The 12080-nt window shown below is 41.1% G+C and overlaps 1 protein-coding gene across 2 annotated transcripts in view; it reads right to left on the reverse strand.

Moving 5' to 3' along the window:
* Positions 1-769: 769 nt before the first annotated feature.
* The window catches only part of LOC107845382 (RNA polymerase II-associated protein 3), a 26712-nt gene continuing 15401 nt past the window's right edge, over positions 770-12080 (reverse strand). For both annotated transcript variants that reach the window (XM_016689672.2, XM_047398143.1), the window contains 4 exons: positions 2898-3068; positions 2684-2778; positions 2500-2597; positions 770-1054 (listed from right to left, as the gene is read on the reverse strand). In XM_016689672.2, the coding sequence (XP_016545158.1) occupies positions 957-1054; positions 2500-2597; positions 2684-2778; positions 2898-3068 (462 nt within the window). In that variant the 3' untranslated portion in view covers positions 770-956. The remainder of the gene's footprint in view (positions 1055-2499; positions 2598-2683; positions 2779-2897; positions 3069-12080) is intronic.

The following is a 12080-nucleotide window of genomic DNA, read 5'->3' on the forward strand; positions in this document are numbered from 1 at the left end:
AACAACAACATTTGTATAACATTTCTTTTATAAAGGTCAAACAATGTGGTGTAGTGGTGAATATGGATGTTCACGATTTGCTAAAAAATCAAACCAAATCAAATTGATTTAAAAATTTAAAATTTATTTGTTTTGATTATAATTTTTTAAAAAATCGATAATATTTAATTGAGTATTGATTTATTTCACATTTACTACGACACTTTTAAATTTCATTTCTCGAAAAATATGACCAAACCCAACATTTTAACTATAATTGTCTATATGTGGTTTCCTATCAAAACCCTTCACAATATATATTACTTTTTATCTCAATTTATGTAATACAAATAGAATTTAGATAATCAATCATATTTTTAATATATTTTTATATAATTTAAATTATTAACTATTGGTAATACTTTTGTAATTTTCAAATAATACATATTACTCTCGTTGTTCAAACTTTTGTAGCACTGATAGACAATTATATTTTTTAAATTTTTAATTATTGTGATTTATAATATCTTTTCTATTCTACTAAGTAAAATTATTATAAAAAATACTTGTAAAAAAAATTTAAGTATTCCCACATAAAACGCCAAGTTAATTTAAAACACTAAAAATTAACTTATTATTTTATGTCTATCTTACCTTTTTAATTAAATATTATTAATTTTTTAATATTTAAATAACTTATTAAAATCGATTAAGAATGATATAGTATAAGTATGGTTGAAGTGGGCATTGTTATGAATGATATAGTAAAAGTATAGTTGAAGCAGACACGTTGACCATGAAATAGGCTTCATTGTCACTTATTATACAGGACAATACCGTACAACATTTCAACAAGGATATTCCCATTTCAATACCAAACTATATCCATATACATGTTCGCTTCGTACAATTAAACAATCTGATGATAATACAAGAATGTCAGCTTCCCCGCATTAATTGCACCAGAAAAGGCTCCATCACTGTTTTAGGCCATACTTGAAGCAAAGCGCACCAAGTGTAGCAGTGTGCCCCCCGGCTCCCTTACAGAAGACCTCTTCCCACATCTTCAGAAGTTCTGTTTCACATGCTCAAATCAGTTAAAACTGAATTGCTATGCAACTTAATTTAATACATAGGCACTCTCATCTAAGCCAAGAAGATTTAAAGAGGTAATCCTGAAGATTAGTTCAATTATGCATGAAAATGATGTTTCATGATGGTGTTCGCATAGCATGTGCGTCATACTACTACTCTTAGGGCTCATTTGTTTGCACTTAATGGAGGTCTGAATCTGAATGGTTCAGACTTCAGACCATTAAGTGCATTTATTTTTTATTAAGATTTCAGCTCTTAATAAGTCTGAATAGGTCTTAATCATTCAGATCTAGAATCAAGTCTTAATAGGTCTGAAGAGGAATTTTGGTGTTAAATAATAGTCACCACCACTCTATTCATAATCATCAATCACCACCACTACCCACCTCTGCCACCGCTACCATTGTCAACCACCACCCACCACTACTAACCACCTCTTCCACTGTCACCGCTACCATTGTCAACCACCACCCACCACTAACCACCTCCACCGTCGACAACAAATATCGCTACCAACCACTATTGTAAACCGCTACCACACCTACTACCTCTATTATTCTAATTATATCCACCGCCACCACCGCCGTCAACAGCACCACCATCATCAATCACTACCGGTCAATCTCTACTATCGACCAACTCATCCATCACAATTAGCACCACCGCTTAGTACCACTAATACATCACAGTCACCACACATTCTTTGACCGCCACCACCATTGTCACTAGAAACGCCACCTCTACTATCACTTCAACCATTACCATCGCTACAATTTATCTCTACTAATAATTATCTCCACCATCACAACTAACAACATCTCCAACTAGCACCAACACATTGTCAAACCATCATGCATTCATTTTTCAGTCATCACAATCAACACCTCCAACTACTAACATCAAACAACATTACATCACAACCACCACCTTCATAACAGTCACTACAATACCAACCATCACAACTATCACCACCAACATTACTAATCACTAACATCAATCATTGTCACTGCAACCACCATTATAAACCATCTCCACTATCACTAACAAACAAATATTTTTTTCAATCAAATAATAATTTTGTTGTATTAAATTACATATTTTTCTAATATATAATTAGTTTTTTATTTGAATTGTATTTTTTATTTTATTATATACACAAATAAATTTTTTTTTGCACATTCAGATGTTGAAAAACAAACAATCTTACTCATTCAGTTTTCAGATCTAGAGTCAACATCTTAATCATTCAAATGTGCATTCAGATTAATCTTAAAAAAAACAAATGCAGCCTTAGATCACTCCACTAACTAGTGGAATGGCGTGGATAATTATTATGCAAGGTCTTGATTGCTTACATTAGTACGTAGTAAAAACAAGTAATTACACGAAATAAAAATGAAAATCAAGAACACTCAAGAAATATACCAGATTTATCGGTGGATGAAAGGCACATGATGATCATGTCGAACCTTGGGACCTTTGTCAGATCTTCCAGGTATCTAATTGCCAAATTCATATCTTCACTGGTGAATTGCAGGAAAAATCATGTCAAGATTAACTATCTGCAAAGTCTACTTGAAGATCCCACCTAAATTTACCCCATACTTACATGAAAAATGTGGCAACACATCTTAGAATGTCCATGAGCATCGAAGCAGATAATGCATTTTTAAATATACGGGGTAACATTGCAGGTGAAGTGATCTGAACATAGAAAGTAGGTCTAGATTACTGAAACTGGTCCAGAAGTAGTCCGACTGTTTTTAACATAGATATGCCCAACAAATAAAAAGAACACAAAAAATGAAAAGAGAAAGTTAGACCTTCAATAAATGAGTTTGCAGATTACGATCACCAGAAAGTCCCCGCCAAGAAACCTCAAACTGATAGGCTGAATTTGGTGCTGCAATATTTTTTGCAGCTTCAGTCTTGGCAAGATCAGCTGCTCGAGCAGCAAGCTCTTGGACAGATTCATCAAGTTCTTGCTGAGTTTTCTGCAAAAAAATAAGTAGGACACCAAGTGTGTGTATAATTATATTAGCATGACAGAAATGACGGAATACTAGGATGACATTGCCTATAAATGAAATACAGATGTTCACTAAGACACTCAAATAGTTATAAAAAAAATTCTGACACTTGAGGAACTAACATTCAAAGCTTCTCACATTACATGATGATACCGACATTCAAGGTTTCACCAAATGTGAAATTTCAGTAATGGATATGCATTAACATAAAATACTCTAGGAGCTTTCAGATTATATAGGTGAGATAAACCTTAATGTGATCTTAACCTGATCAAATGCTTTCAACAAGGTCCCGATGACGAGTGTTATGATTGTGCATTACTTGGTTGAAGTTTACTATATACATGGCGTGTCCAGTGAGATCATAGATGTTTCTAGAACAAACAAGTGCATAAGCTAGCAAGTGAAGATAGCTTTATGTGTGGTAAAACTAAATGAACAAGCATCTGACAACAAATTAACCCTATGTTGGTAATCATAACTGATAATGGCTTGACTTGTTCATCCAAAAAAAGAAATGATATGCATTTAGTCTTTTTTTTGAAATGATATCTGTCTGGTCTTTAGCATCATCAAACCTGGATTATGAATACCACTGTCAAAAAGGCTATGAGCGATGACACAGTTTTTCACAAATAACGTTATATATGCTTAATAAAGCTTTTAACAACATTATGTATGCTTATATGGACTGGAACCTTCGCACAAAACAAAGGGAAAAGGATTGGGAATTGGAGAAGTTTCAAAAAGGGCTGATATACTGAGATAATTTGAAGGGAAAAGTTCAAATTCAACGTTGAAATTACATTTTAGAGATAACTGGCATACTGAGATGCAGAATGGCTTGTCACTTTTACATGCTTGCAGTCTGACTTACTCAGACAGCACAAAATTACACCACAAGCCTGAAAATCTAGGAATCTTCAGTACAAAGCTGTTTCTGTATGATTTAACTTAATATTTTATATTTTTGAGCAAAATGATATTCATAAAAGTTTTGGGTCTCATGAGCCTTAGCAGAATGCTTCAGAGATGTTGGTTTCTCACTTCTAGTAGACAAATCACATAGCCAAGTACCCTCGTTATTTCCTCCTAGCCCCGAGACAACATGAGATAACGATCTTCCCTCTCTAGTTACACTTCTAAGTTTCATATCTATGCATGTTTCATGCGATCCCATGTGTGCATTCAAGCTATATGTATTCCAATGGGTCCTTACTCTTAAGGCAATATCAGTCCAGATCATGATAGTTATTCAATTTCAGTAATCAGACAGACATGAATAGTAGTTTTCTTTCCGTCCAACTCTAGTCTTCATTCGAGGACGAATGATCCCAAGAGAAGATATTGTAACACCCATATTTTTCCAATGCTCTGAGTCAAACTTAGTGTAGAAATCAGTCGAAATTTCAAGTCCCAGTGAACATGTCAGTCTATGACTCGTGATATCGTTGCACGAGTCATGAAATGACTCGTGAGTTGATGTCCCCCAATGCGGTAACTTCCAGGTTACCACGAATACAGCACGATTCGTCATTTGAATCATGAGTCGCACTGCTGAGCCGTGGAACCTAACCAGAGGATCAGCAAAACTCTTCCTAAGAACCACGACACAGACCACGAGTCGTGGTATCAATGTACGAGTAGTACTTACGACCAGTGGTTCCTTAAACAATAGCCTCTCAGAAATCTTCTCGTGAACCACGACTCAATGTACGAGTCGTGGAGCCACAGTGCGGGCCGTACATGCCACTCCTAGTCCCTGAAATAGGTATCAAAAGTGGTCCTAGGAACATGTCATACTGTGAATCATGGAACCTGTTCACTACTCGTACATTGACTCATGTGACACAATTCCAACAAATTTTAAAATGGTTTCTAAGGGGCAAATTAGTCTTTTCCCTATCTTTTAAGCCCTACACTGTCGTTTTGAGTTTCTTTTAGGGGTGTTTATCAAGCCAATTGATTCATTACTCTATCATTCTATGATCTCAACTCTCTAACACAAAGAATGCTCAAGAACAGAAAGGTCTAAGGTTCCTCTCTCAAGTATCCGCTCCAATTTCAGTTCAGATTCTCCAGCAATCAGGTATGTGGGGTTTCAACTTCAGATTTCCAACATGGTTTTCCTGACTTATTGATTTAGGGTTCATACCCAACTATCCAAATTACTATGTTTTCAGTTTTAACAAGTTATTATATTGTTAAGATTCTTATTCAAAATGAATATGCATGATTTCAGTAGTCTCAGTTCAGTCATTACACTTGAACAATAATTTAGCATGATTTGATATATTTCATCCCGATTTAGCATAACTTGGCATGTTTTGAATACATGATCTCAAAATTCAGTAAATTTAGCATGACTAGTTCTAGTACCTCAAAACTTTAATAAAACAGTAATTTGAACTAGTATCATGCTTTATTTTCAGACCATAGTTTATCTATTATGAGCAAATAATAGTTTTGGGAGGATTATTTATCACCGACGGACACGGATTTCAGATAACCCAAGTCTTAGAACTACGTTGTCACCGTAGGATAAGGGTCATCCACCAGTTGAGGTTGACACCTTTAGTGCAATGGGCTCAATTAGTAGATCCACATCAGACAGGTTCTGTATCCTTTTGCAAGGTATAGGGCACCCTCACAACTGGGGTTGTATGATGGACTCCATGTTGCTCACATGGTTTATGCCGGCTGTAAGAAACTCCCTCAGAAATTATTTAAAACATGATATATGTACATTACTCAATAGTTTTCCGTTCATGCGTGATAATTTACGACTCAGAGATATAATTCCTGTTTCCAGCTTATGATTGCACCTTTAAGTCACGTGGTTGGGGAGTATTATGTTGTAAGTGCAGGTCTTGAAGGACCTTTCATTCAGTGTCATCAGACACTAAGAAAATGGTGGGGTACAGAGGTGGCTACTGGCTAGAAGACTCAAGCCTATTGTACATGGTGTCCCTGGACTGGTGTGTTGGCAATTGTGGACAAGGAGAAACAAAATTAACCATGGTGGATCTGTATCTTTAATAGGCTCATATATGAGATTAATTTAAACCTCCATAATTTGACCCTAATCAGATATCCTTGGTTGAAGGAACTTCCAACTAGTTGGCCACTATTAGTAGACTTCCTATAGAAGTATAAAACCTCAACTGAAGTCTACTTTGGTAATATGGAGAAAGCCTAAACAAGGTTGGTACAAATGTAACTCAGATGGTACATCAAGAGGCAATATTGGGCCAAGCTCAATTGCCTTTTGTGTGAGGTATGAAGGTGGTGATATACAGTAAAATAAATACATGACAAAACCAGTATACTAGCTGCGGTTGTGGCTATGGAGGAGGATGTGAATTCTGTGTGGAAAATCAGTTTCTGCCTTTAATGTTGGAAACTGATTCATTAACAAAAATGGTGCGAGGAGAATGGGAGAGCCCTTGGAACACTGCTATGATCATCAGGAGGTTTAAGGAGCTTATTGGAGGAGGACTCATACAAGTTCAACACATATACAGAGAGGGTAACACACTTGCAGATTTTCTAGCTAACTAGTGTTTCAGTTTTGCAGGTACACATAATCTCAACATATTTATGGAATTACCAAGGCAAGAAGCATCAGAATACTGGACAAGCAACAAATACCACATGAGGAAAGAAAATTGAAGGAACAAGCACCAGATTGATTTGAGCATCAACAGAAACATATAACAAGTACTCCCAATCTCAGAATTTTCAACTAATATGGGAGGTTCAACACAAAACACAAAACCAATTGTTTTCTCTGCACAGATGTACAGATCTAGCATTTTAACAGTAACAGGATTAATGAGAATAGTTAAACTATGGTTTATATTTGATACCGGAACAAACTATGGAATCGAAAACTAAACTACGATACGAAAACTAAACTACGATAGACACAATGAATGAATGGATAGCAAACTAAGGGTACATTAAACCCCTAACCCTCTATTGAATATCAATCAAAGCACCAATCTCCTACGTAGATCTCAAGGAAATCAAATTCCCAAGCAACCACGTTTCAAAACAAGGTATCAACACAAGTTAATCCAAGCTTGCCGCGCACTCTCAAAAGAGCATGCACTCATAACTCATCAAAATCTAAGCTAAAATGAAGGAAGAGCTCCAATTTATAGTCTAGGGCTAATTATTACACAATTGGGCCCAAAAGTGGCCCATTTGGAAAGAACAAAACATAATAGCCCACTTGGCATCCACTTAGGACTTGGGCGCACATGGGGCACATTTCTAGAGCATGAAGGGTTGTTTTGACCTGCTCTAGCATATCTAAAGCAGCTTGGGCGCATCTCCAAAGCGGATGGGGATGGGGTGCATGTCCTCTTCCGGGGGCTTTCTAGCCCTGTTTTGCCTATCATTGGCCTCTTTAACGTCCCTTGAACCTCCTTGTAGGTAATCTTCATACAATTGGCACCTTTTGATAGAACCAAGGAGTCATCAAGCACCCCCAGATCTATTAGCATCAATCCAAAGCTCCGGAGTCGATTTGGATTGTATCATCCACTCCTTCCGAAAGAAGAATCGTCCTCGAATCTACAACCTTAAAGCACAAGAGAAGAACACACAACCAACACTTCCATAGAAGCACAAGGGTTAACATAAACATATCCATGCCAAGGAGACACCCATTTCCAATATAGCCAACGATTCTTTGTTATCAATAAAACAAATTCACCATACACTACACAAAGGTGTTGACTACTAAGGTCGTATGTCTCATTATTTCGTCATAAGACCAAACCCAAGAATACCCACCTCTATCTAAAACAATCAAACATCAACATGGACGTCATCAAATGCAAAGAGGTAGTAAAGAAAGGTATGAAGAACATGAGTCTCATCCAAGGTGTTTCCATACTTGAGAGTAGCAAGGTACACAAGAAAGCTAGTAATCAAATCACTAGAAGTTGGAACAACCAAGAATGGGGTCAAGTCATTAGGATGCACATCAACCTTCCTTTCAAGACAACCCTCGTCCACACAAAATGCATTTTCAACACAAACATAGTCATCATCATAAGAAAAAAGATAGAAAAGAAAAGAGTTAAGAATACCATTCTCATCTAAATTACCATCAAACATGAGTATACAGTAAGATAAGAGTAAGATAAGACAAGACAATTGAAGCACATTACATCTTTTCTTTTCAAGCAACTTACCACCAGAGGTGCATTCACCAATGGAACCATGTTATTAGAACAACAACAACAACAACAGACCCAGTGTATTCCCACTTAGTGGGGTCTGGGGGGGTAAGATGTACGCAGTCCATACCTCTACCTCTGATGAAGTAGAAAGGCTGTTTCCGAAAGACCCCCGGCTCAGGCACAAGATATCACACAAACACATAGTAAAGCACAGAAGCAGATGACAATAATATAAATAAGGCACCCATACGGACTATAAAACAGAGGAAAGCAGAGGAAAGCACACAGATTCGTAATAAGCATGGAACACTGAATACGGAATCATAACAGGAATAAAAAAATAAAAAACCCCCACCAAGTAATTCCCTACACTAGCGACCCAATCTGGCCCTACTCTTCTGCCGTAATTCGCCTCTTCCAGACCTTCCTATCTAGGGTCATGTCCTCGGTGAGCTGTAACTGTTCCATGTCCCGCCTAATCACCTCACCCCAGTACTTCTTCGGCCTACCCCTACCCCGCCTAAAACCATCCAACGCTAGCCTCTCACACCTACGGACCGGGGCATCCATGCCCCTCCTCTTCACGTGTCCGAACCATCTCAATCGTGCTTCCCGCATCTTACACTCCACTGAAGTCACACCAACCTTCTCCCGGATAGTCTCATTCCGAACTCTATCCCTTCGAGTCAGTCCACACATCCAGCGCAACATCCGCATTTCTGCCACCTTCATTTTTTGGATGTGGGAGTTCTTAACTGGCCAACACTCCGCTCCATACAGCAAGGCCGGACGGACTACCACCCTATAGAATTTGCCTTTAAGCTTGGGCGGCACCTTCTTATCACACAGCACCCCCGACGCGAGTTTCCACTTCATCCAACCCGCCCCAATACGGTGCGAGACATCCTCGTCAATCTCACCGTTACTCTGGATCACGGACCCGAGATACTTGAACTTGTCCCTCTTACATACCTCCTGTGCTTCCAGCTTCACTACTACCTCATTCTCTCGCCTCACGTCATTAAACTTACATTCCACATACTCTGTCTTGCTTCTGCTCACCCTGAACCCTTTAGACTCAAGCGTTTGCCTCCACATCTCTAATTTGTCATTTATACCCCCTCGAGTCTCATCAATCAGAACTACATCGTCTGCAAAGAGCATACACCACGGCACCTCCCCTTGAATACGCCGCGTCAACACATCCATTACTAATGCAAACAAAAAGGGACTAAGAGGAGATCCCTGATGCAATCCTGTCCGGACAGTGAAATGCTCTGAGTCTCCTCCCGCCGTCCTCACCTGGGTTTTCGCTCCCTCATACATATCCTTAATTACTCTGATATATGCCTGCGGTACTCCCCTCACCTCCAAGCATCTCCACAGCACCTCCCTGGGGACTTTGTCGTAAGCCTTTTCCAGGTCGATAAACACCATGTGCAGATCCTTCTTCCTTTCCCTATACTGCTCCACCAACCTCCGTACCAGGTGGATTGCCTCCGTCGTCGAGCGGCCGGGCATAAATCCGAACTGGTTTTCCGAGATGGACACTATCCGTCTCAGCCTCACCTCGACCACTCTCTCCCAGATCTTCATAGAGTGACTCAATAACTTAATCCCCCTATAGTTATTGCAACTCTGAATGTCCCCCTTATTCTTATAGAGAGGGATCATGGTACTCCACCTCCACGCCTCGGGCATCTTTGCCGTCCTGAAAATTTCATTAAACAATCCAGTCAACCACCTTACCCCAGCCTCTCCAACGAACTTCCAAAACTCCACCGGTATCTCATCCGGACCCGTCGCCCTACCCCTACGCATCCTGCGGACTGCCTGTCTAACCTCTTCTACCTTAAAACGTCTACAATAGCTAAAATCCCGACACTCCTCTGAGTGCTCCAGTTCCCCTAACACAATAGCTCTGTCCCCCTCTTCATTCAAGAGCCTATGAAAGTACAACTGCCATCTCTTCTTTATGTGGCCGTCCTCCACCAACACTCTACCGTCCTCCCCCTTAATGCACCTCACCTGATCGAGGTCATGACCCTTCCTCTCCCTAGCCTTAGCGAGTCTAAACAACTTTTTCTCCCCTCCTTTCCCCTGTAACCCTGCATACAAGCTCTCAAAAGCGGCCGTCTTAGCTGCCGTGACCGCTGACTTCGCCTCCTTCCTCGCTAGCTTGTACTCTTTCCTGTTTACCCGCTTCTCTTCTTCGTCCTTACTTTCCACCAACTTAGCATACGCCTCTTTCTTGGTCTCCACTTTCTTCTCCACCTCTGCATTCCACCACCAATCCCCCCGATGGTGTCCGGCCCGGCCCCTAGAAACACCCAACACCTCCCTTGCATTCTCCCTGATGCACCTTGCCGCCCTGTCCCACATACTATCCACGTCCCCCCTACACTCCCACACCCCCTTTCCCGCCACCCTCTCCCCTATCTCCCACGCATTCACTGGCGTCAAGCCGCCCCACTTGATTCTCGGTCTACACTCCTTACTCCTCCTCTTTCTATTCTTCTTTATACCCAAATCCATAATCAAAAGCCTATGTTGGGTCGAGAGATTCTCACTCGGGATGACTTTACAGTCCTTACACAACGCCCTATCCCCTTTCCTAAGCAACAAAAAGTCAATCTGGGTCCTGGCTATCGCGCTCCGAAAAGTGATCAGGTGCTCGTCCTTCTTCGGGAAGCCCGAGTTCACCACCACCAGCCCAAAGGCCCTCGCAAACTCCAATAGGGTCGCCCCCTCTTCATTTCTCTCTCCAAAACCAAAACCCCCATGCACATCCCCAAAGCCTCCCGGTAGCGCCCCGATGTGCCCGTTGAAATCCCCTGCTACAACAATCTTCTCCGAACTGGGCACGCCTCTCACCACCTCCTCCAAAGCCTCCCAGAACCGCATCTTCTCCTCCCCCTCCGCTCCCACTTGCGGCGCATAGGCACTACACACGTTCAGGGTAAACCCCCGAATGACCAACTTAATAGTCATCAATCTATCGTTGATCCTCTTCACCTCCACTACCTGACCTCTAAGCTCTTCATCTACTAAGATGCCAACTCCATTCCTACGCCTCTCCCTCCCAGAGTACCACAGCTTGTAACCATCCACATCCCTAGCCTTAGACCCTACCCACTTGGTCTCTTGGACACACGCAAGGTTGATCCTCCTCTTCCTAAGAATCTTCACAAGCTCTACGGACTTACCCTGAAGGGTCCCTATATTCCAAGACCCAACCCTCAGCCTACCGTCGCTATCCCCACGCCCCCCACTACCCCCCCCTCGGCCCAATCTTGGCCTCCCGCCCACTCCCGCCCTCTCCCCATCCCCCGCCCCCACCACAGCCCCACGCCCCAACCCCCTCGGACATGACCCTATCCACCCATTACCACCCACAGCCACAACTACCCGAAAGTATAGAAAAATATAAAGATATACCCGGTGACAGTATCCAAGCAGCAGCAAGTAAATACAAAGCTCACACACCTTCAAAGTAATATTCCCGAAACAAAACTAAGAAACGACCACAACAACAGCAACAACAGACAACAGACAAGGTACAGGGGCTACTACGAGCAAAATACTAAGGATGGAATATGCAATAATGAAATAAAATGCAATACGAAATAACGAAATAACAAAGGTTAGAAGTCACCGGATTTCGCTTGGGGCTGCGGCTGCTAGAGCTGGCGTAGCGGTTGCAGACGGGGTTTCAGCCTGTTGCAGACCGAGTTGGCGGCTGGAGACCGGGCGGCGGCTGGTGTACCGGGGGGGGGGGGGG

This window comes from Capsicum annuum, chromosome 10 (assembly GCF_002878395.1).
Source record: "Capsicum annuum cultivar UCD-10X-F1 chromosome 10, UCD10Xv1.1, whole genome shotgun sequence".
In the NCBI taxonomy this organism is placed as follows: domain Eukaryota; kingdom Viridiplantae; phylum Streptophyta; class Magnoliopsida; order Solanales; family Solanaceae; genus Capsicum; species Capsicum annuum.